At 39.8% G+C, this 27,450-nt stretch overlaps 2 protein-coding genes across 12 annotated transcripts in view; both read left to right on the top strand.

The window, feature by feature from the left end:
- Positions 1-16,154, top strand: part of SYNJ1 (synaptojanin 1) — a 66,507-nt gene extending 50,353 nt beyond the window's left edge. For 2 of the 11 annotated variants that reach the window (XM_051628377.1, XM_051627787.1), the window contains exons 27-32: positions 1,129-1,176; positions 2,825-2,863; positions 2,958-3,028; positions 8,347-8,455; positions 9,734-9,954; positions 13,668-16,154. In XM_051628377.1, coding sequence (XP_051484337.1) covers positions 1,129-1,176; positions 2,825-2,863; positions 2,958-3,028; positions 8,347-8,455; positions 9,734-9,954; positions 13,668-14,519 — 1,340 coding nt within the window. In that variant the 3' untranslated portion in view covers positions 14,520-16,154. Of the gene's footprint in view, positions 1-1,128; positions 1,177-2,824; positions 2,864-2,957; positions 3,029-8,346; positions 8,456-9,733; positions 9,955-11,565; positions 11,590-13,667 lie in introns of all 11 variants that reach the window. The other 9 variants (XM_051627949.1, XM_051627867.1, XM_051628616.1 and 6 more) reach the window with 6 other exon arrangements.
- Positions 16,155-17,295: 1,141 nt separating this feature from the next.
- CFAP298 (cilia and flagella associated protein 298) lies at positions 17,296-27,080 on the top strand. The gene is made up of 7 exons (XM_051635923.1): positions 17,296-17,649; positions 19,473-19,640; positions 21,430-21,497; positions 23,636-23,794; positions 24,296-24,427; positions 26,481-26,576; positions 26,676-27,080. The coding sequence occupies exons 1-7, from the start codon at positions 17,511-17,513 to the stop codon at positions 26,784-26,786; spliced, it is 873 nt and encodes a 290-aa protein (XP_051491883.1). The 5' UTR covers positions 17,296-17,510; the 3' UTR covers positions 26,787-27,080.
- The last annotated feature ends 370 nt before the right edge of the window (positions 27,081-27,450 follow it).

Raw genomic sequence — 27,450 nt, 5'->3', positions numbered from 1 at the left:
ATTGGCAGAGCCAGGAACTCACCCAGAATATATAACATATGCTAGTATTTAACACCTTTGAACCAGATGTTCAGGAAAACCAGAGATCTTACATCTCTGGAGAGATAATCACATAGCAGCCTCATCTGCAACCTTCACTCTTCCTACTCATGAGTGACACCTCCACCCATATCTGACAAAATTCACAGCACTCTTTCCAGATCATAGAGAGCTCCTGAGCAGATACCACACATTGGCACATGATGAGAAAGCATGAGGCTGTGTCATCGCTAAGGCAAAAGTTGCTTTTAAGGTAGGCTTCTTGAACACTGGCTTCCTTTCCCTCCTCTCTACTTGAGCCACTCCAGAGTTACCAGATACTACTGTTACTTTTTCCTATGCGCATGCCTTAAGGATTTCTCCTTGCATACTGTCTAGTGCTACCTATGTCCTGCCATGTTTTTACCATACAATTCTATGGACCCAGTATATGCTTGATCAAAATGCAGAAATAAAGTAATTTGGCATGGTTATGCATGATTGCAAAACATCAGTAACATCTACTGTGCACCAGCTTATAGAGCTTTCCCAAGTACAGAGTCCTGTGTGGAGATAACTTAATGATCCAGTTTTCTAGGATGCATTATATACAATGGGAAACTTATTTATTCTATAAAATTGCTGAGTCAAATGTCGTCTTGGCAGAAAGATACTACTTAGTGTTCTCCTAAATTACAGGAAGCAGACTTAATGTTGCAGGGTATAACTGATGTACCTGTTTATTTTCAGGTGTTTGAGTATAGGTATGTGCTCTGCTTTAGAAGAGTTTCAAGACTGGCATTTAATATCATTCTGAATTGACAAAAGTTTGTGGAGAGTGAATACTGAAGAAATGAAATTTGCTTTCAACAGTCATGGAAAATTGAAATAAAAGCATGTTTCTAAATGTGATCATACTTGCTGGTCTATAATTTGTATCAATCTGGTTTCCGCATGCTGCTACAGTTATCTCCTACAAGTAACCACAATCTACCTAGGGTATTTTAAAATTTTGTGAAGCTGTCTTGTGGCAGTATTCTTTCTGGTTTTACTTTCTCAATCTACTGCTTTTCTTATGCAATATACAGCTTCTCTTCTTTCTCTGAAAAGGTCTTGGAGCTCCTCCCAGTCCTGGGGTAGCTAGGAGAGAAGTAGAAGGTAACATAACGATTTTTGTATTCTAGAAATGAATTTCTAATTTAATACCTGTGTAGTATTATTGCCTTTGTGATACTAAAGGTAGTTTCATGAAGGTATTTATTTTGTAGGGTCTTTCTTCTTTTATTTAACATAGTTTTCAGACAGCCAAGTTGCATCCTGTTTTTCAGTGGAAGTGTGAATTGTTATAGAAATGAAAAATTAAGCGAAAACTTAGACTGCACTAATCAAGAAGAAAACTTTCAAGACTGGCTCTCAGAGGAAACTGTAGCTGACTGATTGCTAGAGTAAATACCGTACCTGTAACTAAATCAGGCATCTAGGAAGCCTAATTTTTCATCAAGAACTAGCTATGCTCATATATTTTTGGGAGATAAATTCCATTTAATAATTTAGCCTGTAACTTAATATTTTCTCTTTTTCCAAAGAGCACGGTGTAGGTGTTTTGATTCTGATAGCTAAATGTATGTGACATACATTTATGAGAAGCATTTCACTTGCATTACTGTAGTTGGCGTATGTGTGTCTACTGCTGAATGGGTCCTGTTTTAGCCATGCCAGCAGAGTCATGTTTTTCAGTTTCTCCTATCCCCTCAGGAATTTGTCCCTTTGTAGCAAATATAGGTATGGCAATGAAAGTCCTAATATAATCACAGTTAGGATGTCCTCATGTATACTACAATTCATTTTGGCTATCTTGCTGATTCATTTTTCTAAATTGGCAAAATCACTCAGCGTAGAATAGTTCAGGTTGGAAGGGACCTCTAGTCCAACCTTCTGCTCAGGGTAAACTGGCACCAGGTTGCTTGTGGTATGAGTTGCATTACTGAGAACTGTATCCAGAAACCCATTCTAACCAGTTCTAAGAAAGCAGGGTTGTTTGGCAACTGGAAGCTGATTGGATAAACTAAGTGTCTAATGTACCACGGAGTATTCCTTCCAGTTACTGTAACTGACATGGTGATTTTACCTTCCTGGGAAATAGGCAACAGAAACACAAGCCAGAATCCTAAACCTCTTTGCCTGTTAGAAATTGTGCACTTGTCTGAGGTAAAGGTAATTTTTTCATATCTTGCACTTCACAAATTGAATGTTGCATTGAGGTTGTCATTAGCATCAGCATGTAAATGTTGAGGTTGGTGCTGTAATATATTTATCCCATAAGCAAAGAGAGTAGGTTCAGGAACTTTGGAGTAGACCCTGTAGATTGCTGAACCTTGTCTAATGACAGATGTACTCTTCTGATCGCATGATTTTTTTGAATCAGCATGTTACATAAGTTCTTTCTGTTTTAAAGACTGCTGTTAAAACATTGGCAGAACTTACTACAAAAAAACCACAACTTCTAGCACAATTGAAAACACAGGGTACCTGTGCAACTGAGCGTCTTTAGCTTGCAACAACTAGGAAGTGATTTGACTTCATTTATAATTAGAAGGGTCAAATTACTTCACGTGTGCCATGGGATAAGAGTGTGCTAGAGTAACAGCTTAGCTGATGGATAGGCTTTAGTATGTAACAACTTTTCAACAAATCACTAATGTCTTTCTGCTCCCATTTCCATTAGTGATAATGTACCATTGCCATATAATACTCATTTGTAGCTTCTCTAATACAGATAATCTGATTTTTTTTCCATGCTTCAAAGCACAAAAAAGCCCTGGAACACAAAGAAAAGATAACCTAGGTAATACAGATACATGCTTTGTACTATTTATAATACAGAAAGAAATTGATTTTGAAATATGTTCTAAGTCAGTGATTTCTAATATCTGTTCCAGTTCGTAATCAGCCTCCACCTTCAACTGGAATTTCAAGTGCAGGAACTGCTGGATATGGCACAACCAGACCAGTAAGTACTCTGTCTTAACATAATTTTCCTCCTAAGTTTCTACAGTTTATTACACTGATGGTGGGTTTTTGTAAGTTGTAAGATGTAGGAAAACTGCAAAATTGACTAGTTGTTTTGCAGCTTATATGAGTTATTTCCCTCAGCAATTCTTGTCAGTTGACTAAAAATACTCCAGAATATACATACTGGACATAACTTCATTATTTTGCACTCTCTGCAGTCACTTCATATGCTCCCAAACAATAAAATGTTTTATGTCCACCTTGATATAACTGTAAAGTACAAATTTATTCTTTGTATCCTAAGTTCCTGTTGACTGAATTGCTGGAATGGTACAATAAAGTATTCTCTTCTGTGTTGAAATGTATGTCCTGATGGTAGTTAATTGCTGTCAGGCAGCTGATGTATTATGTTCCTAATAACTTGATGTGTAATGGAATTTTGTACCTTGTTTAAAAAATTAATTTGATAGAGGTCTTCATGTAAACATGCAACATTCAACTATTTCAACAAATCATTCAACAAACGTTAGTTCTGCATTTCATTCTTTATTTGTGGAACTGAACTGAAGGAAATGAAGGATTTATGGGCACTTGAATGCTTCACTACCAGCTTATTCTGGAGGTCATCTCTAAGCACACGGTTATCAGGAGGAGTCAGCATGGATTCACCAAGGGGAATCATGTTTGACTAATCTGATAGCCTTCTGTGATGGTGTGACAGAATGGATAGATGCAGGGAGAGCGGTGGATGTTGTCTTCCTCGACTTTAGCAAGGCTTTTGACACTGTCTCCCATAATATCCTTGTGGATAAGATCAGGAAGTGTGAGTTAGAAAAGTGGACAATGAGATGGATCGAGAACCGGCTAAACCATAGAGCCCAGAGGATAGTGTTCAGTGGTGCAGAGTCCAGCTGGAAACCTGTAACTAATGGAGTTCCCCAGATATCAGTGCTGGGTCCAGTCCTGTTCAACATCATCACTGACATCCTGGATGTGGGGACAGAGGGTATCCTCAGCAAGTTTGCTGATGATACGAAGCTGGGAGGACTGGCTGATACAAATAAAGGCTGTGCTGCCATTCAGCAAGATCTAGACAGACTGGAGAGCTGGGCGAAGAGGAACCTAATGAGGTTCAACAAGAGTTAAGTGTGGAGTCCTGTACCTGGGGAGGAAAAACACCAGGCACCAATACAGATTAGGGGTTGACTTGCTAGGAAGCAGCCCCATGGAGAAAGACTTTGGGGTTCTGGTGGACAGCAAGTTATCCATGGGACAGCAGTGTGCCCTTGTGGCCGAGAGAGCAAATAATATCTTGAGATGCATTAAGAACAGTATGTCTAGCAGGTCAAGGGAGGTTCTCCTCCCCCTCTACTCTGCCAACATGTGAGACCACATCTGGAGTATTGTGTCCAGTTCTGGTCTTCCCAGTTCAAGAGGGGCAGGGATTTACTTGACAGAGTCCAATGGAGGGCTACGAGGATGATTAAGGTTCTGGAACATCTGTCATAGAAGGAAAGCCTGAGAGACCTGGGGCTGTTTAGTCTTGAGAAAAGAAGACTGAGAGGGGACCTTATTAATGTCTATAAATATCTGAAGGGTGGATGTCAAGAATGGGCCAGTCTCTTTTCAGTGGTGCCCTGTGATAGGACAAAGGGAAATGGCACCAAGTTACAACACAGGAAGTTCCACTTCAACATGAGGAAAAATTTCTTCACTGTTAGGATGACGGAGCACAGGAACAGGCTGCCCAGAGAGGTTGTGGAGTCTCCTTCTCTGGAGAGTTTCAAGACCTGTCTGGACGTGTTCCTGTGTGATCTGCTCTAGGTGTTCCTGCTGCAGCAGGGGGGTTGGACTGGATGATCTGCAGAGGTCCCTTCCAAACCTTATAATTCTAAGTGAGAAATCAAGAGAAGGAAGACATCTGTGTTATTTCTCTTAACAACAGCAAATGAAAGCCTTGCATTAGGGAAAGTGTTTAACTAGCTATAGATCTTAAAGAATGACTAAGAAATTGTGTTGTTTGTTGATAATTCTTTAGACTTTGCAGCCTATCTCAGAAATAATATTTGCAGCAGAATGAAGGACTTTTGTTTCTACATCTACATCAACCGCGGTATTTGAACTTACTTTGTTCCCTCTGTTATGGCAGTTTCAGGCTTTTTGAATTAGATCATACCTCTTTATACCTGGACATTTTATAGACTAAAAAGCAGTAAAATTGGGGTCTGTTTTATAGTTTCATGTTCATTAGATAACTCTTTAAGGCATTTCACTCCTCACTGGGATGTTTACAATGACACTGACAGGATGGAGAGCACAGTTATAACTTGTTAGTAAAGCTAAACTGCATTCTGCTTCCATAAATGTCAGTGAGATGGATACTGATGAGATTTTTGATCTGTCTACAAATCACAGAATCACAGAATCCTAGGGGTTGGAAGGGACCTAGAAAGATCATCTAGTCCAACCCCCCCGCCAGAGCAGGGTCACCTAGAGTACATCACACAGGAAGGCGTCCAGGCGGGTTTTGAATGTCTCCAGTGAAGGAGACTCCACAACCTCTCTGGGCAGCCTGTTCCAGTGCTCTGTCACTCTCACAGTAAAAAGGTTTTTTCTGATATTCACCTTAAACCTCCTATGCTCAAATTTGTATCCATTACTCCTTGTCCTATCACTGGTCATAACTGAAAAAAGCTTAACTCCATCTTCTTGACACTCACCCTTTATGTATTTGTAAACACTGATGAGGTCACCCCTCAGTCTCCTTTTCTCCAAACTAAAGAGACCCAGCTCCCTCAGCCTTTCCTCATAAGGGAGATGTTCCACTCCCTTAATCATCTTTGTGGCTCTGCGCTGGACTCTTTCAAGCAGTTCCCGGTCCTTCCTGAACTGAGGGTACCTCTTCTTTAATGCCACATCTTTCTTTGAGGTGAATTAATAGAATAGTTGTTGCAATTGAGAGTGTGAAGAAGGCATTAAAATAAAGATGCAGCTAACCACAAAAATTTGAGTTAAATCCATATCAATTTGTTTTATAAAAGGTTGTAGTCTTTTTCTACCTTTGAAATGAGCAAGAAACAAAAGAAGGCTGCCAGCTGTGCGGAGATATTAGATTTCTTGTAGAGCTTAACTGAGCTGTACCTTACTGGTATTGCCATTTCTGTTGTACTCTTGTACATTTTTGAAAGCACTGAAAACTACAGTTGAAAGGTACTACGGAAATAACTTTTTGCTGATTCATTTCTCTCAAAGAGATTGATTCACAGAATGAATAGTTCTCGATCTTTGCACCTTTTTAAAAAAATTATTTTTATTTTCCCAGAAGTGTAAAATGCCTCCTTCTAAAACTTGGATAAAGAAAACCTGGTATACACAGGAAATAATGTATTAATTTCTCACCATATGCCTCACTTTTTTTCTTTTATTTTTTGTGTGTGTGTAATCTGCAGCCAATACATGATTTGCCATTTCTAAATGAAATAATTAGGTTTTTAAAATGGCATGTAAAGAAAAGACTCCACTGGTGTCTTGGAGTTGGCATAAGTGCAAGAAATTTTGTTCGTATGGACAAGGTAGGGGAAAAAGTACTGTTATTCTCTTGTGCTGTGCTTCTCAACAGCCAGGCTGGACTACAGTCAGAACTGCTTGCCCGTTTCCAGAAGGGAGCATGGCACTGCAGTTGCCAGCACACTGGGACAAGACGAAGCTGAGTGCAGCTCCTCTTCTGCAGACCTCCAGATTTTGTCTTTAAAACGCCTAAGCAAACCAAAACAAAAAAGAACAAACACAACAAACCAAATGAAAAATGTAATAGAAGGGATGAAAAAAAACATCCCCTAAGATCTGCTTGGCTTTTCAAGGCCTAGCTCAGCCCTTGTTTGGATTTCCTAACTGAAGTTGCTTCATTTTCTTTCCTCTGGTTGTTTTTGGGCAGCGAATCATTCCCAGAATTTCAGCACCAAGGACAGTGGCCACGGCAGGCGCCGCTTCCCGATGAGAGGCCCAGAGGAATGGGCTGGGCTGCCTCCCTTTTCCCTTTCTCTTCCTTTTTCATTTATCTTTTTTTAATTTTATTTTTTTAAAAAATATTTTGGCATTTAATCCAACCATCCTTCTTCCTGCTTTCAGAATATTCAAAGAAATGACAAAATGTATCTTGGCAATGAAAGGGAAGGCATGTATTTCAGAGGTTAGGTGGTTTAAAGCATTTAGAAAGTTGTTACATGGACTCAGGTAAGCATAATAAACCAGGTGTTATACCAAGCCTTCAAAGTAGAGTATATCCATTTAGTAAAAGTAAGATGAAGGATGATACTTGTTTTGTAGTGCTGAAGTTTCTTTGCTTGATTTTAAATCATGTCTGTGTAGAAAGTTGTGATATGGCTGGCTCTGAAAACCATCTCTAGAACATCCACTATTACTAAGATTTTGTCAGAATATACCAAGTACACAGAATTTAGAGGAAACCAATCTTACAAACCATCTTACCTGATGATTTTTTTCCCCCCTGAAATTTTGCATTTTTATTCTAATGTTTTACATTCAGCTTTCAGTTGTGGTGTTCACAATTCACTTGGCTTCAGCTGTAATCTGGAATAGTTTCCTATTTCTCTTAAACACTGATATAGATGTTTAAATTTTATTTTATAAGAGCAATTCCATTCCCAGGACATATATTTCTATTCTGGCAAGCTTGGGAAGTTGTCAGCCTTCAGATGAGGCAGAATGTGCGTTTCATTAATACTGTCTGCTGAGGAACAGGTGTAACTGCCTTACAGTTAGCAAACTTAAGTTTCAGAGGAAAGAACTAACCATGGTCTTTTATGCATAACTTGGACTTTCACTATATAAAATTGATTGTGGCTGCTGTTTGCACAATGGCAGGCTATAAGTATAGTCTAAAAGGTAGATGGTGTCTACATTCCGCATTGGTGGTGGATTATCAATGTTTCCTTACTAGATCTCCAAATAAAGTAGTTGGTGGTGTTTTTGTTGCTTACAATAACTCACAGACTTAGGAAAAAAAAAACTTACTTAAGAATACTAACAAAATAATAAGTTTCTAATATTGTTGCACAGGTAGATATTTATATAAAATTGAAGACTGTTACAAAAATCCTTTTATTTTAATCCAACCCTCATCATGTTTTGAGAATATATTCTTTGCTTTTACATGTGCATAAAAAATTATTTCAGCAACAGTTGTCAAAGAATTTATTTTTCACAGAGTCCTCATTATCCTGAATAATTTAGTAGTAATGACTACAGATCCAAAGTAGAATTAAAATACTTTCTTTTTACCAATTGTTATGTCAGACTGTTCCACCTCGAGCTGGAGTTATTAGTGCACCACAAAGCCATGTCCGTCCCTCTGTGGGAAGAACAGCACCTGAAACTCAGACCAAACCAGCTGAACCACCAAGAGGTAATTTTATTTTAGAAGTTAAATACAAATGTCACTATTCAGTCAAGAGGCAGGTAATGTCTCTGGTTTGAATGTTTTTGGTGGGTTTTATTTCAACAGATGTCTTTGTTTTTCAATAGAAAGGAAGATTCTTGAATGTGCAGTTTCTGTTTATCATCCACAAGTATTGTAAACCCCTATCAGTTAATAGGCAGCACTCAGATGAGAACTAGACCCATAGATTTTATGCTACCAAGAGGAACTTTGATTAGGTTGCTGTGGTTTGGTCTAAGCACATTGGTGTGTCGTATCATGTGTGTTGATCACTGGACCGTTCTCTGCACTTAAATAATAATATTTGGAGTAGTGTTTATGTTTGATTCTCAAAGCCACTTCCTAAACTTAAGGATTTATTAATACCTGTTGTGGTTTAACCTCAGCTGGCAATTAAGCCCCACACAGCTGCTTGCTCACTTCCCCCTGGTGGGATGAGGCAGAGAAGTGGAAGAGTCAAGGTGAAAACTCATGGGTTGAGATAAGACAGTTTAATAGGTAAAGCAAAAGCTGTGAACAAGCAAAGCAAGACTTGGAATTTTTATGCTTTTATTTTTATTCCCATCAGCAGCCATCTCCAGGAAAGCAGGGCTCCATCATGCCTAATGGTTACTTGGGAAGACAAATGTCCTAACTCTGAAAATCCACTTCTTCCTCCTTCTTCTTTCCCCACCTTTATATTCTAAGCATGATATCATACAGTATGGAATATCCTTTTGGTCAGCTGTCTCAGCTGTGTTCCCTCCCAGCTTCTTCTGCATCCCCAGCCCACTCTCTGCTGGGGTGGTATGAGGAGCAGACAAGGCCTTGACTCTCTAGGGCTGCTCAGCAATAATGAAAACCTCCTTGTGTTATCAACACTGTTTCCAGCACAAATCCAAAACACAGCTCCATACTAGCTACTATGAAGAAATTTAACTCTACCCCAGCCAAAAGCAGCACAATATCAGAATATGCATTTTATAATAGTGACTTAAAAATTTATTCTAAGTATAACTGAAGTACATTTAAGAACTACATGGTTTCTGATTCTCTTTGTCATATCTAAAGCAGTATTTTTTAATGGAGATAGGCTGAGCTTTTGATGACTTCTAATCTAGTTGCCACGAACACTGTTGTTCTGACAGGCCCTTTGTCTGCAGATCTCTGGTGCTTCCACAGCCACATGTTCTCATTCATGCCATTCTTAAGATTTCTATTACAATTCTTTACAATGAAAAACACTGCAAATATACTTTTTTGCAGGCTCACCATCACTCCCTGAACCACTAAAGCCTCAGGCTGCTGGACCTGCTCAGCCCACCACTCAGCCACCGCCCATGCTCAAGATGCAGGAGCCTCTGATACCTGTGTCATCACATCCATCTCAGACAAGTGCCCCACAAAGTCTGGAACCCCCTCAACCTCCTCCTCGGAGCCGATCATCTCACAGTTTGCCTTCTGAATCTGCTCCTTCACAGCAGCAAGTATGTAAAAAGACCTTGTGTATAGGTTTTTTCATTATGTAAACAAACACCACTTGTGCTGAATGCTGTAGATTTGTGAGAAACTCCTAGAACAAGCAAGCAAACAAACAAAAAGGTCAAAAGATTGGATTCAAAGATTATCAGGTTCTAGTAGGATAATACTTAATTGCTTATGTATTGTCCGTGAGTAACTAACATCTCAAATACTAAACATTTAACTTCAGATTTTGTATGACATACTTAAAACATAGAGTCAGCTTGTTCTTTAAATCATGTTTTCATTTGACAACCTTGTATGGAAAAATTGTATAAGAAATTTAATTTTATAGTGACATGCATGATTTAAACTGCATAGTAACTAACAGGTTTTGATTATAAAGTAAGCTTTATAGGTTGCATGATGTGGTGCTTTATCTTGATGATACTTCATTGCAGGAAGACAATACTGTTAGTTACTTAATAGAAATACATTTCTCCCCATTCATGAGTGTCAATTAAAATACAGAAACATACAAAAATAATCCGAAACTTTAGTACAGTAACACAAATACTCTGTTCTGTGGAACCGTTTAGTGTGTTATTTTCAAAAAAAACCCTTTTTCTAGGAAAAGCCATGGTTTCTTACTACTGTTTAAAAAATGCAGAAGTAAGTTTTCAGTGTCATTTATATATATATAAGGCTGAAGACCAGTGCTGTTTACAGTACCAGGTGCTAGGCCAGATAATACACTACTTGAATAAAAGCACAAATTTATGAAAGCTGATGATTTGTGCCCACTTCTTACAAAGAGTAGATGTATGAGTTTGTTTCCTGGTGTTTGTTTGTTTGTTTTTTTTAATATAAAGTCAGCTGTGGATATTGATGACTATGTAATTTTTCATCAGTATTTTAGATTTTACCTCATTTCTACACCCAAAGCCCACTTTCACTAAGCAGTTAGGTAATACCTATTTTGTACCACAATGAAGCAGCCAAATTCAGTTCTCAGTGAGGAGATTTTGAATTCTAATTGAAAAAAACTCAGTATTCTACCTTGCTTTCTGCTGAACCTCTCTCTCTGCCTGTTAATTTGCTTGTATACAGTGTGAATATTCAGGACTCTACAGATTACCAAGCAATACATTAAAAAAGGAAAGTATTTATTGCAAATTAAGGAGATTTTGGGTTTTGATCAAATGTTTATTTTCATTTTCAGCTTGAAAAACTATTCAAAAAATGAGTGATTATTCCAGCACAGTTCCCAGAATGAGGGCTGTAGTGATTTTCATGTTCTTAGATTATTAGAATTAGACCATCAATAGTCAAATTCTTAGAATCAGTCTTCAAAAAATAGCACAATGAACTTCAAAATGAATGTCAGCATGGAAATAATATTAGAATTTATCTGAGCTTGGATTTTTTTGACTCTTAATGGTAGAGCTTGTAAGTCTTATCATAGAATGCAACAGAAATTTAAAATTTAGTATACTGTGTAATTTTTTTGGTTTGTATTCATATCTCAAAAAATAGCTTTGTGAAAACTTAAGAGTATTTTTTAAATGAGGTTGCTTTGTTACTTGGATTTTTCTTCCTAATTTTCTTTCCTTTGATGTCTGTTTCTCTTTCACAAGCAGGAGCAACCATCAGGGTAACAGGTATCTGACTATTTACCAATCTTGTATGTGGTCTCCATTTATTCAAGCAGAAAAGATGTATGAATCTTGTTTTCATACATCTGCAGTCTCATTTACGTTAAAAATCACCTGTCCACATTAATGAATTGACTGTCATACCATAGTTTGCTTTTTCCTTTCATAATGCAATTACAATTGATACTGTTAACTGTATTTATTAGCACCATAGAAAATGTTTTGCTTCATCATCTTTTAGGAAACAATTGGAACCTCATGTTGCTTAGGCACTGCTGAATCTCCTGGTCTTGCTCTGTTGTGAAAAAATGAGTAGGTGTTGAATGAATCCAAGTAAATTGTGATGCAATTTCACTCCCAAATTTTTTTCAAAATAAACCCCATACTTCATATTTCTCAGAGAACAGAGAACAAATAAAATATACTGTTTGTTACAGCATAGAAGCATTTGGTTCCAGAATTACTCAGACCAAATTTTTACTTACACCAAAGAACAACTGGGATTCAGTTTCTTTGGGATCTTGTACTCTTTGATTACTTGGCTAGTGAACACAGGACTTAACCAGCTGGTGCCAAGCTGCATTTCATTTACTTTTTTTCTACAGTTCAGTGTTTTACTTTTCCCCTCTCAGTCCCTTCATACGTTTGTTTTAATACTATTTTCCCAAACACTTATTGCATACATATAAATAGACCAATATTGAACTACCAATATTGAGCGTTAGGCCTCATCTATTTTGGAAACTCTCTTATGTAGTAATACCAGAGATGCATGTAATGGACATTGTTATTTCAAAAAAAATCACCAGAGCAAATACATTGTTGCCAGCATACTCCTTTTTTCTCCTACCAACCAATTCCAACTACAGCTGCTTTTTTGTTGTTGTTGTTGTTTTTAAAGAAACTGCCATGATGGATACATTGGGAAGAATTTACAATATTCTTATTATTTCTGAGAGTCTCTAAAGCATTTAGGCTAATTTTTCATATCTGCTTAGGAAGTATCCCAAGATATGCTTCAAACTATTCTCAATAAATGCAGTGAGACCAAGATGTTTAAAAACTACAGTTAAACAACAATAATATAATGTTTTAGTTGACAGCTTTAGCTAGCACCCCAGTTCAACAAAACATTAACAGAATTTTCATGCTAGATATCCAAACTAGAGGGGTATTTTAAGGTGACATGTTAAAATGACAAACTTGGTTTTGAAATTTGAATTCTCAGAAGCTATTTTAACTTCAGCTTAATTATTTGCTTTCATTTAGTAAGGGGAAGCTCCAGACTGTGTTCTGTCAGTGTGATGACTTGAACAAATTGTAGATATTCTACCTTTTTGGACAGTTGCTATAAGGTTTAGAAGTTGCATTGTTGTTTGAAGAAGTTGATAAAAATAGGAACATCTTGTTTTTAAAAGATGAGGAAGATCTGCAGATAAAACACTGTCTTCTCCATTTGGTATTATTCTAAGCAATGATAACTTGCCATTTCAAAATACTACAAACTGAGGATTGTAGCTTCACATGTCAAGAAGCACTGGAGATTCCTACAGATGCTTATGTCTACATAGAAATGTCTGAAGTGCATATATTAATAATACTAATTTTTCCTTTCATTGTGATGCTTAAATACTGCTTGTAACATCAGTGTTATAAACTCTAGCACAAGGAAATCTGAAGCTTTTTGTTTCCTATCTGTGCTGGGTTATCACCTGTTTAGAATACAGCATCCTTTCCCAAGTTTCTCAAAAGATTTTCTGCTACCATGTCCACTAGTGCTTTTGGCTAGGATTCTGACCTGCATGAAGTAGATTCAAGTTGCATCAACAAACAATGGGGGAAATTTGTGTTTAACAACTTAGTAGGCTTTTCTTCAGATGAGGGGCTAAAGGTTATTGTTTTCCAGAAAAGAAGCATTCATTCTACTACAAGTGCCTTGTGCAAGAAACAACCAAATGGTTTTGAAGTTTCAGTTTAAGTTCAAGAGCTTCTTTTCTTCTCACAGAAGAGTGAGAAATGGGGAGTTAGTAATAATCTTAAAACAGACAGCCACATGATCACTAAGCACCTTGTTTTCTTTCCAGATTAAAACAAATGGAACATATGGCACTAAACTTGCAACACAGTTAAACAGTGACCCTTTTGAAGATTTGTCATTTAAGCTGCTTGTGTCAAAGATGCAGACGTCTGTTCAAACATCGCCCGTTCCGACTTTAAACCAAAAGGAGCTGATACAGTTGCCTTCAGCAACACAAAGAAATGCTGATATTCTGAATACTGTAAATTGCATGCCAGCAATGCCTCCTATTCCAACCCACACATCCCAGGAACACAAGCGCAGCTCACCAAATCCATTTATTACTGGACTGAACTGCACCAATCCATTCACTGAAAGAACTCCTAATGCTGGAAACCCATTCAGAATGGAAACACAAGCGTCTGAAATAACTTCACACCTCCTAGAAGGACGTGCTGCTTGCAATCCTTTCCCTTCTGTAAATCCCCCCAGCTGCAATACAAGCAAGTCTGTATTTTCTGTTGATGCATCTGAAAACCCTTTTTGCTTGCGAAGTAAATCCCTCATGGCAAAAAATATACAGCCAAAAGGATGGGTAACATTTGATGATGATGATGAGAATTTCAGTGTAAAGCTAAAGCCATCTAAAAGTGTTCCAGAATTTAAGCAAATTAGTTCCAGGAACTCGGGTGGATCTCCAGGTTTGCTGGGCACTGAACAAAATACTTTTCTTGGTTCAGACTTGAACTTTGATAATGACTGGAACAAAGGTTCTACTGATTGCTTCTATACGATGCCAGCAAGAAGAGCGCCTGCACCTCCTATACCATCAGGAATAACCAGCAACACCCCCCCCACAGATCCTTTCACTTCTTTGGCACCTAAGGTGTCACCAACACAAGATTTTACAGAAAGATAGATGTTAAAAAATATAAGAGGTTATATTTGTTGCTACATTTATCCAGTAGAATAATTGGGCATTTGAGATTATTCTGTGTGCAATAATTAATTGTCAAATGCACTGAAACTTAACTATACTCGTAAACAGCCACTCTTGTTTGTGTATAAATTTTGAATATGTATATATGGCAGAGCACAAAATATTGTCCAAAATGTATTAAAATCCCAATGTAATAGTGTTTGAATAGACAGACAAAGAAGGATGAGCTAGTAATCTCATTAAAATATACCAATCTCGGAAATAGTTTTTGCTTAGGGAGCTCTCTCATTTCTATTCCCCTTTGTGGAATTTCAAAAAAAAGAGGCTCCCTGCTGGTAGGCTCCTCACTCCCTTTTTACTGTTTGTTAACTGATACTTAAAAGTATTTACCAAAGACCTGCCAAAGTTTATTGAGATTTGAATGTTGACAAGTATCGTTTAGAAGTTGTTTAATTTATAACAGAGGCTATGGATATTGTAAGGCTTATATTTGAATTTGAGGCACAACAAAACTAGTTTCATTTCAAAATGCAAACACAGCTTTGTGTGTATTAATATATTCAATATTTGATTTTAATTTTCTGTGTCAGTACATTTCAGCTATTAAATCTTACTGTGACATATAATCACTAGCATTACTTCAGAATAGTTGTTCCATATCATCCACTAATTCATTACTCTTTAAAATATACTTTTTTTTCCAGAAATTGGAAATAACTGATCCAAGTTCTCCTTCAGCCTCTGGAAAAAAAATTCCCCTTGGTTTTTGAGATACAAAGCAGTCTTTGCCAGTTGCAGACAACATAGGGGAGAGTGCTTGTCCCAGTCTCCTCTTTTGCACATTAGAATCATAGAATCATAAAGGTTGGAAGGGACCTTAAAGATCATCCAGTTCCAACCCCCCTGCCATGAGCAGGGAACCCCACCACTAGACCAGGTTGCAAAAAAACTCGTCCAACCTGGCCTTAAAAACCTCCAGGGATGGGGCATCAACAACCTGGGCAACACATTCCAGTTCCTCACCAAGCTTAGAGTGAAGAATTTCTTCCTAATATCTAACCTAAATCTCCCCTTCCCAGATTAAAACCATTACCCCTTGTCCTATCACTATGTTCTTTATGAAAAGCCCCTCCCCAGCTTTCCTGTAGCCCATTTCAACTACTGGAAGGCTGCTATAAGGTCTCCCTGGAGCTTTCTCTTCTCCAGGGATTTCTTGTCCTATGGAAAGGCTTGAGTGAGGGAGTCAGCAGCCACGTTTCAACAGGAGAGAAGGAGAAAGTCACTTTACGTGACTGGGCTGTCTGCTCAGCACCCTCCCTGTCTACTAGACTAATTGCTTTATTTGTAAAATCAAACTTTGAAAGAAAACAGGAGAACACTAATTATCTGAGCTGAACAATACAATTCTGTCACTTTTGCATTTAAAACTAAGTGACTGAGTCTTCCTCACCCACAGACAGTGACTACCCTCTGTGGGGTGGGGCTTTGAGGCTAACTGAAGGCTAAGTCACGGTTTGATGTCTTTTGCTATAAAAACTCAGCTCTTTGTGCTTTTATGATTTTTCTAAAGCTCATATGAGGCTACATAAAATACAGTATTTTTGTTTATCTTGAGGCAATTTAAAATAACTGAGTTCCTTAGCTCCACTTAGACGTGCTATAAGACCCTGCAGCTCTCCTTGCGACGTGCAGTGACTGGCATAGGCAGCTGCATATTTCATCCTGAGCTGAACGTGTCACAGTGTTGTCACCTCTTGGAGGACTGCAAATCCATGCCTACATGCACCGGCTTACCTGCAAACTAACTGTACTGGTTCTGCAGAGCCAGGGATCCTGAAACACAACATACTAGCATCCTATTTACAGCAGCAAAATACGCCATGGCAGTACTTTTTCTTAAATACTCAAATGCTACCAAGCAGTTATTTCTAAAACAATCCACTCTTCTTTTAAACAGCCTATGGTTAGCCATCAGCTGCAGTTAGATAGAGGAGTGACAGTCGTGAGTTTGCTGTTGTGCTTTTTTCCCATTCACGCCCTGAAACAGCACTTGTACGTTCTCAGCAGCAGTGGCACTGTGCTCCTTGTGCTTCGGTGTGTGAGTTACCTCGTTTTAAACTCTTGCTCTCAACATCTGTGTGATTGGTGTTTCGGTATAGTCCTACCTTAGCAAAACAAGCTGCGGGGGGGGGGGGGACGACGACACTTTTTTTTTTGCTAGTGGGAGTTAGGTGATAAAATACGTTATTTGTTGAATATTCACTGACGGCGATGAAAAACTCCTGCCTGGCGCTCGGCGGGGCCGCGGGGGCGGGCAGCGCGGCGCGGCGAGGATCACGAGGGGCGCTCCAGAAAGGCAGCGGGCGTCTGTGCATCGTCTCCAACCGCGGCAAACCTGCCGACGGACCCGACGGCCGTCAAGCAGTCCCGGGAACACCACGAGCTGAAACGCGTCTTCCCGAGCTCCCTGCTCCCCGCGGCGAACGGCCCCCGCGCTGCCGGCCGGCCGGCGGGCGGCACTCCCTGCCTACCCTGCGGAAGGCGCTGCTGTATTCATGAAATAAACGTACCTGCCCCTCAGACGTCTCAGCCTCTTCTCTCCTTGTACCTCAGGAGCCTCCCCGCGTCCCCCCCGCTTTAGCACGGGGCGTTCCGGGCCCTTTAAGCGCATCCGACAGCGGCGGGGCCGGAAGCGGAAGCGCCCTGGGGCCGGGGGGCAGGGACGGGGCCGGGGGGAGACACGGGGGCGGGCGGCAGCGGGGCCGGGAGGTACCGGGGCAGGCCGGGACGCACCGGAGGGGGCCGGGCGGCACCGGGGGGGCCGGGCGGCAGCGGGCGCGGCTCTCCCCCCGCTGGTAGGCAGGGACGCGGAGCGGTTGCTGCGTGGGGAGGAGGGGCGGGCAGAGGCGGTAACGGCCCTAACGGCCGCCAGGCCCCTGGCAGGCCTCCCCCGGGCCCCCCGGCCCCGCCATGGTGCGGCTCCACGTGAAGCGCGGCGATGAGAGCCAGTTCCTGCTGGAGGCGGCCGGCAGCGACCGCCTGGCCCACCTGGCGGCCCTCGTCGCCCGCATCTACAACGGGAGGCTGAAGGTGCAGCGGCTGTGCTCAGGTACCGGCCTCTCGCCGCTGCCGCCCGGCAGCCCCGGGCGCTGGCGGCTCCCTGGGCTCGGGAGCGGGGCTGGTGGCCTGCTGGGGCCCAGTCAGGCGTCCGGCGGGTGCGGAGCTGGGAGGCGGGGGGACGGGCTGGCTGCAGGGCGGCGGGAGCCCGGCTGCCCCGGGCTGGAGCCCTGCTCGGCGTCGGTGCCCGCGGGCTCAGGCTGGGAGCTGAGGAGGCACCCGGAGGTGACCTTGCCTGCGGCCCTGCAGGAGTTCTGCGCTGGCAGAAGTGGAGGAATACCCAGTAGCCCGATCCTGGCTTGGCAGCGGACGAGCCATCCCCCTCTAAATTTCAGAGAACGGTGAACCCCAGTGCCCAAAGATGCCAAACCATGCGTACATTGCTGTTTTCTGGTATTTTAGTTGTCTTTGGGTTTTTTTTTGAGGTCATGCAGCTCTGAGCTTCCTGTTGTACGTGGCCGAAAATTCACCTGTTGCATGACTGAGCTGCAGCATGTCCTGTCCCATAGTGGCCGCAGAAATCCTTTGTGACCAGCCGTGTTCCCTACACCTGGATGAAATTCTCACATTGCCGTGTGCATGTGTGGTGTCAGGCACTTGCCATGTGAGGAAGAGACACTGGGTGTGTCTAAATGAGGGCTTTAGCTCCATTCAGGAGCCGGCTTTTGAAACACATTTACTGTTTGTCCCTGCTGACCACACTTTGGTTTGCATTATGGACCAGCTGAGGAGTCTATGAACTGAGAGTGTCTTCAGATGAGACTCACATGGACCGTGCAGCTCATCTCTACCTGATGTGCTCCAGCCTCAAATATATGTAGTGTGTGCAGCCATACTGAGGCTAATCTGAAATTAAACATTTCCAAAGCCCCAGACCCTGTGGTCACCCTATTTTCAGCACTCGCTCCTTCAATGGATCTACTGCTGTTATTTCACAGTACTTGCTAATTTAGCCTTAGCCTTTATATGTTTTTATGTGTGTGACTGTATTCCCAGTCATGGGACCAGAACTGCTGTTTCTTGGGACTTGGGTACGGTATCTGTTGTGAGATGTATATGCTTTAATTAATATAGTGATGCTAAGGATGGGTTGGTATCAAGTGGGCTGGCTGATGGCTGGATAAGTTGTTCTGGGGGAAAGCAGTGAGTATAGTTTGCAGGCTGTGGATCAGATACTGTCAGCTATACAACAGGGTTAGGAAACTTCATCCACATACTGTCTGTTCTCACTGTAGGAGACTGTGCATTGGTAACCAGCACTTAAACCTCTCTGTTGTCTCAGCTAGAATTATCCTGGACCATAACTTCTTGGTTAGACATAAATTACTAGAGAGACATTTATTTCATAGTAGATGTGAATCTGACCCTTCGGGTTGGATGTAGTATGGACAAAGCTATAGGTAGTCCAGTTACATATTTTCTCAACTGCAAATAAATTAATTGTAAAATGTTTTTCCATTTGGAAAAGAGTTGCTTTTCCAAAGGCACTTAGAAAAAAGGAGTGTGTAGTCAGCTAAAGCTGACCAAGGAAATAACAAAACAGAAACCATCAAACATCACCTGGGTTTGCATGCCTGTGACATTTGTTACATTGTTTCATATACATGTGAAATTTATTAATTGTAAAGTAATTACAGTATATGTATCTATATATTGGTATGTATGTGCATACCTTATTATTTATTCCATATACTTAGGTCTTTAAAAACTGAAGGCAGGAGTAAGATTTGCCTGCATGTGTATAATGTGAAAGGCTTTTGTAAATGGGATCTTGTCAGTAACACAGACTTTTTTCATTTTCTAAACACTTTGAAGAGATGGAGGAGCTCGCAGAGCATGGCACTTTCTTGCCTTACAATATGCAAGGACTGACAGATGAGCAGATTGAAGAGCTGAAGTTAAAGGATGAGTGGGCAGAAAAGTGTGTACCAAGTGGTGGAAGTGTCTTCAAGAAGGATGTAATGGGGCGAAGAAATGGACATGGTAAATCAAGCGTAAATGTTTGTTTCTTTCCCTGCAGGCCTAGTTAATCTATAATATAATGAGGAACATGGAAGCCATCATTCTGGACCTTTCACTTTCACCTCATTGTCCTGAAAGAAGAAATAAAAAAACAAGAAGAACTAGATACTTAGTATACCTTTTTCAGGCCACCATGTTAGCTCATGTTTATTTGCTAATTATAAAAATAGTTCTGTAAATAAATTATATTAACGGCAGCCACAGATTTTTAAGTAGTAGCTATTTCAAGAACCTTTTTTCACAATAAATCAGCTAAACTATCAGTTACATACAGAAGTCATCTGTCTTGGATTAGAACTTGTTGTAATGGTGATTTAAAAGCCTGAATAGTAATATATCCATTCAGCACATGTGCTGTTTGACTTTGCAGCTGTGGTACTTGGAAGTAAACTCCAAAGATAAGTAAACAATTATCAGAAGCAGGCTCGACTGTTTCACTTTAATTTATTCTCCTTCTATGAAAATGTATACTTGTGTATTGTTTTTCTCCAGAAGCTCCAAGATGCATTCACAGGCTGTTTTTCTAAAATGTCTCAATTTTCCTCGTTCACTGTGACTTACTTACTGAACTAATTCCTGTCACTTATTCTTTCTGCAACTCCTGCCAAATTGTTTTGCCTTTGCACTTGCTGTGTGTATTGAGCTCCATGTTACAATAGCAGGAGAACTGATGGCACAGAAGAGACCATAACTGCCATCTTGCTGTCTGTCCCTGTACTCTTGACACCACGACAGCCCTTGTCTGTCAGATCAGCAGCCCTTTAGGCATTGGTTGCAGGGCAGCTCAGTTAAGGAGGAGTCTTTGAATAAGTTAGTCTTGTCATACACAAACAGCTTGCTTACACCGTGTCTTATTTTGGAGACAATAATTCTAACACAACACGTTGCCCAATCAAATTTAAGCCCTTGCTGAACTTGATTAAGAGCTTATGTTACAGCTGAATGTTTTCCCTCCTAACTGTGTTTTCAGAACTAGCTGAGTGTCTTGTACGTAGACATATGGACAAAGCCTGTCTTGTTTGCTGTGGTTACAAGCAGTTTCAGGCCTTGCAGTAAAAATTTGCAAGCAACTTAATGTAAGGACAATACCACTTGTAGTGGTACTCTTGCATTTATTTGTTAGTGGGAGGATAGCTTTGTAGTATTAACAAAGTTGTAATATTGAGTGGTATGCAAATGTGTGCCAAACTAAGTGCCATCAAACGATACATTTAAATGTTCAGCTGTAAGTGTGATTTAACTGGATTTTTGTTTCTGAGGGGAGGCTTTTAATAACAATTATAATATGAAATGCACATTGTATTTGCAAAACTACATTTGCTGTTAGGCTGAAATTTTAATTGGAAAAACAAGATCTTGTCCCCTTTTATGCACATCTGCTGGCACAGCCCACAGTAGTCCTAAGTGTGGCATGGGAAATAGAGTCTTGGTTTTGGTTGTGGTGATTGTGAAATTATGGCTGTTTCTTTCTACTCAGTATTTTTGTCCCAGAAGAAGTTCCAAATACTGGTCAAATGCTGTGAAAAGTAAGTTTGGCTCTCCCAGGAGAAGTCCTGTTTTGCTTCTTAAGTTAGTAAGACAGATGGCAACGAACTATCAAAGTGGTAAATAAACCGCAACTTAGTAGTGTCTCTCTTTGTGATTTAACAATGTTTAATTTGCTTACAGTAGAGAATAACTCAGGCAGGTCATTTGCTTGGTGTCTTTATAGTAAGTGTAGACTATTAAATAATGTGTCTCTTATTTTTAGCTCCAAATGAAAAAATGCAGCAAGTTATAAAGAAGACAATAGAGGAAGCCAAGGCATTAATCTCTAGGGTAAGTTTCCTGAAGTGGAATGTGGGACTTTCCTAGTAGGTGCTGTGTAATTGGGCAGCTTTAGGAAAAATAGACTCTTTTTCGTTGCAGGGGCTAACCATTTTTGAGTAATATCCTGAAATTATGTGGATAGTCTAATAAAAACTGACATTTCTGTTAATGATTTTCTTAATGGCTTTTGGCAAGCTGGTTCAAGAAGTTAAGGAATGAGACATTAAACTCCAAGTGAATGCTGGCAACCAGGACCACACTGAATGATTAAATAGCACTTAATTTTATCCGCACGCTCTTAATTTGCTGTTGATGCATTCCTTAGTCAAAAGCTTGTCATGTTTTCTGGTGAAAAATTAACTGCATTCTGTGAAGTTCCTGGAATAAAATACCTTTTTCTCCTTAATATAGTATTTCGAGTTTTATGTATAATTAATTGGAAAATGTGGTCTAATCTTGTAGATTAGGCCTTGGTTTTACAAGCACCTGGACTCATGCTCAGTCCTGATGAGTTGGTGTGTTTCAAGATAAGCAGTATGCACTCATGGGACTGTGGTCTGAACTGTTCAGCTTCACTTTACCAAATCTCTAGATGCTCTGTGTTGTGTCTCAGCTTTCATATGACTTTGAAACACAAATTAAGTAGTAGTTATTATCAGATTGCTTTTTTTTTTGTAAACATCTGCAAGTAATTTTCATCTCCCCACGCCTACAATTCTGGGAACTGGTATGTGTGGAACTTTAAAACAGCTTTAAACCGGTTAAGCAAATAGATAATGTTACTGAAATTTTAGTGTTGTGGGTGCACTTAAATTGGCCTTCTTGACTGTTTTGCTGCTGATAACAGTGTCATGTATCAGTGATTTAGATGAGCAGCTCAGTGTTTCCAAAGGCCTCGTAGAGGCAAGCAGAGGAGCTGCCCTGTTGCCTGGCAGTGCTTCCAGTGCACCAAGTTGCAGCAAACCTTTCCTCAATTGAGGCAGGATTTCAGCCAAATTGTTCTGAGTCATAACAAAATCTACACAGACTGAGAGATGTTTCAGATTAAAGCTTCTGGACTATAACTGTTTTTTCCAGATGGGTTTTTTTGTTGTTGTTTTTACTTCTGTTTCTGCATCTCAACAACTCTTTTTAAACAGGGGGCAAATTAATAATACATAGTTTTATCCCTGTGGTCGAAAATATATGCAGAAATGGTCTCCACTTTGCTGGTCTTCCTGGGTGAAACTTCCAACCAAATTCCATGTTGCAATTTACAATTAAAACTTGCAAAATTGCTGCAGTTCATACTGACTCACTCCAGAAATCACTGCCATTCACTGGTGAATGAAGTTAAGGGTAATTTGTGAAGAGTTTTCGTAGGTTCATCACTTTATAATGATGAAAATGAATAAATATGCACGTGTATTTATTTTTTTTTTAAAGAAAAGTTTGATCATCTGAGGTTGAGAAACCAGTTGTACTTGCCAGTTAGCTACTGTAGGAATGCCCACAAGGAGGCGACGTTCTCTTACTCTCTTTTTTATAAACCTTGTTGCTTAAAATATTTGAACAGTTAAATCAATAAGCAAAACCTTTTTCTTCTCTTCCAGATGTGCCTGGTTTTTCCTCTGTCTGTTACAGTAGGGTTTGGAATGATCTCAAGTATTTGATCTCACAGGTCTCTGCATATGCTGTGCAATATGCCAAGCTTTACTCTTCTGCTCAAACATGCTCTGCTTTTCTCATCAACTTTTAGGCCCCTTCTCTAGCTCTCACTTGAATTCTACTGTTTTGAATCTCGTTCATAAAGCACAAGTACTTGGAACAAAAGACTCCCCATCCAGTTTCTGTGGTCAGATGTATACTTGTTTGAATGCCTGTATGCCACAGACAGTTGTTACTAAATGCGTCCTGTGTAATTTAGTTAAGATCTCTCTTCCCCCCCCCCCAAATCCCCAGTGTAAGCAAGATAGATGAAGGGGGAAAAGGTGTAGTCATGTATTCAAAAATCAATATTCAGCTGAGAAACTCTGCATTCCTAATATCTCTGTGCAGCCAGTTAGCTTTGTTCAAAAATCTTGCTGTTGAGCCTCTGAACTGACTACAAAGCTAAGTCCTTCTGCATATCTTTTTAAAATTACCAATGATCCCTGCCTGTGTTTCAGAAACAAGTTCAGGCCAATGTGTGTGTTAATATGGAGATGGTGAAAGATGCATTGGATCAGCTCCGAGGGGCTGTGATGGTTGTGTATCCAATGGGATTGCCTCCACACGATCCAGTTAGGATGGAGTTTGAAGATAAAGAAGACCTGTCTGGAACTCATGTATGCAGTAATGTGTTTGGTTTATATGTAGTGCCTGGGTTAAACATGTGCTATACTGTTCTCTATTTTATCAATGAAGGTTGTTTTCATTTGCATGACAAATTTTGTTTAATATTTTTATCTAATAGTTTATGTAAAAGCACACCAGTACCTTAACTAGAAATAAGATTAATTAAGTTTATTTCAAATGTTACATGCAAAGGTGAGTTTAGGTTAAGTCTTGGACCCATTTTAAATTGTTTGACATTTCTTTCTAATGCTAGTATTCATAATTTGTTGCCCAAAGTCTGTATATGTTAGATCAAGATTGAATGTAACATGTATTAAAATGCTATAGATTAATTTGAGGAGAAAAATGCAGCAGTAGTGTAAAATCAGGTGAATTACATTGGTCTTTCTGGTAAGAATTCCAGATAGATTTTGCCAGGACGTTTTTCTGGTGTTGAAAAAAACCAAAAACAACACTTGCCAACAGTTCACCTTGTTTGTGATTTGTCACAGGCTGGACTTGAAGTTATAAAAGAATCAGAAGCACAATTATGGTGGGCAGGAAAGGAGTTGAAAGAAACAAAGTTGCTCTCTGACTATGTAGGCAAAAATGAGAAAACAACCATCATTGTCAAGATACAGAAAGTAAGTATTGCTGGGAGATTTCTTTACGAGTTACTAATGGCTGGAGGATTCTGGCTTGAGAGTCTTAAAACTGTACATCTATTTTAAGGTTTTAATTTATTATATTCTGAGTTTTTCTTTCATAATTCCTTTGCCTGACAGCTAAGTGGTATAGTTGCTATTACTTGCTCCACTTTTCTAAAGTACAGCAAAGAGGTATTTAAAAATAGATGAAATATAAACTGAAAAGTTTATAAAACCTCAGCTGGCTCTCAGTTCCATCTCGGTACACAGCACTGAACAGACCCAGTCTTTCAGTCCACCCACTTTTTCTGATTCCACTTTTGGATGATTTTTGTGCCTATGTGGTGTGGATCCCTGTAATCCCCATTTCAGTCTCTTCTGTGTCTAAAGACATTGTCTGTAACTTGGTAGTTTCCACCCTGTAATGTCCCTGGTTTCTTGCTGGTGGGTCCTCTGACTTCTCAGTTGCCTTAAAAATGTGAACATGCCTCCTTTTTGAGAGGACATGGGTGGTAGAAGAGCCTGAACTTTTTATGCTCTCCCAAAGTGTTCAGTGAGAAGTCTCTGAGTGCTAAAAGGAAAAACAAGCTGCCGGACCTGTACCACCCAGCTGTGCTGTCAGCCGCAGGTTCCCAGCTGAACTTTTTTTAAGGAAATGAGACATTCCAGTCATCAGATGTGAAGGACATGAGGCCTTCTTTCTTAATTGTGAACGCAGGTCTGAGTCATCATCTGGAGTGACGAGCTAAAATGAGGCAAAGATCTCCTGCTGCTCCTCAGTTTAGAGACCTGATGCTTCAGCAAAAGCCAGTCATTAAATGTCTGACACAATGATCATGTTCTTGCAATAACAGAATGAGCACCAAGCTACTAGGACTGTTCATTAGTTTCCTGATTAAATTATTTTGTACTAGCTGCACAGTTGTGCTCATCTCTAGTGAGAATGCTATACTCAAGGGTGTTTCAGTTCATTTGCAGGGCTTTGTCAGAAGATGCTCACCCTGGTTGTGTGTGTGTCTATCTCTCTCTATATAAGATCACATTCAAAGGGTGCTTTTTTTGAATGTGAGATGCCTCAGAGTACTCTACCTGTAGCTCAGGATTATCCTGGAGCTGCATTTCACTTCCATGTCAGTGAGAGCTTCTCTACCACACAAAGCATTAATGGGAATGGCAGATCTTTGTATCTGCAGGTGTCTGTAATAGAATTACTCAAAGATAAGCCAAATGATCTATGTGTTTGTCATGTAGAAGACCAGAATAGCTTTCTCTTTCCTATCAGGATGACTGAAAAATTGTGTGACAACTCAACAGCCATTGAAGTGTAGGCTCCCAGGAAGGTCTTCCTGTTTAATTAGTTGATGCACTTGCTCACAGAAACCAAAGTAGCATGTTTGTTTTCTATCTGACAAAGGATACCTGCATTTTTGGGTTGGAGAGCTGAATTAAACCACCTCAGACCCTTTTTGTTCCAGAGAGGGTTCACCATCCCCATTCAAACTGTTCTGTTTGCTGTTGTTGACTACAGCTGTCATCAGCTGTTTTCTGCTGTGCAAATCATCTCTTCCATGACGACAGTTGCCTGGAAAAATAAATTTCTTTTATTTGTAGTAACAAATAAAATTTCTTTTATTTGTAGTGTTTCCTAACTGCCTTTCTTCCCTGCTTTACTCAGTCATATGCCAAGTAAGTCTGTATTAGCAGGGAGACTAAAGATGGATGGGCCCATCTGAGGCATCTATAATGGCCTTAAAGCAGAGAGATTTATTATGTTGTTTAGAGCAGAAGTTTAAGTAAAATAGACTCAATCCTGTTTGTCGCTTCCATTGATGTCCATAAAAATTACAGCATGATTCAGATACTGAGATGAAAAAGTAATTCTTCCTTGAAGGCAGCAAAAGTTTCTCAGCATTTATTTTCCTGTTCTGAGGGACCTTATTAAATTTGAAAAATCCTATTGTCTGAAGAAAGACTTTGCTATCTTTGCATAGCAGCTTCTCTTTCGTATCGCAAGTGCCATCATAAATAAAATGTATTCTTTCCTGTTCAGAAAGGACAAGGAGCTCCAGGGCGTGAACCTCTGATTAGTCATGAAGAGCAAAAACAGATGATGCTGCATTACTACAGAAAGCAGGAGGAACTTAAGGTAACAGTGTCTTTTTACTGCATGTGAGCTTTGCTGTTGTAGAAACTAACCATGGGTTGCACTCCTCACTGCTGCCTTAACTGTCTGCTCTGTTTACAGAAACTAGAAGAGGATGATGACGACTCATTTCTAAATGCTGAGTGGGCAGACAGCCATGCTTTGAAAAGGCAGTTTCATGGTGTAAAAGACATCAAATGGGGGCCAAGATGAAGCTCTGCAAACACCGTTTTGCCTGTTGAAGCTGTTTGGTTAATGCACTTGTTTACAGTGAGGAGTAGTGTTGTGTGTGGTAGATTGTGACTGAAATTGTCACTTCTGTAGCAGGTGCCTGTTTCAGTTTTTCAACAAAAATTTGCATTTCTACATAACTGTAGCAGCACTTGTCTCTGCAAGTAGAATCAGTCCTGCTGAAGTTTGTTATTTTATTAGAAACTTGTAATTTGAATATTGAAATGTTAAACTATTTTATAGATAATATAGCCAGTAAATATGCACTAGAATGTTTGGTCTTGTTTTGAGTGGTCTTTATAATTTCCTGTGTTTCTTTTAGATTGTACAGTCCATAGAAGGTAATTTAAGGTCCCTTCCAACTCAAACCATTGTATGATAAACACAAACAACACAAAAATAATTCTAGAATGCTTCATTTTCATTCCTTTGGTTTAGTTTTCTTTGCCATTGGAAACCAATCTCATTCGGTTGAACAAGCTGTTAGCCCCGATGCTTTGATACAGAGAATGACAGATATCTGGTCACAAAAGTAGATTGGATGCAATAAAACCAAGTTTAATAGGGCAAGATCTTTAACGTGTAAGTATTTCTGCTGTTATGATTAGACAGGAAGTGTTTAGTTTCTAACAAAGCAGCATTTTAT

The sequence above is a fragment of the Apus apus genome, chromosome 1 (assembly GCF_020740795.1).
Source record: "Apus apus isolate bApuApu2 chromosome 1, bApuApu2.pri.cur, whole genome shotgun sequence".
NCBI lineage: Eukaryota > Metazoa > Chordata > Aves > Apodiformes > Apodidae > Apus > Apus apus.
This window is presented reverse-complemented; position numbering and strand designations above follow the sequence as displayed.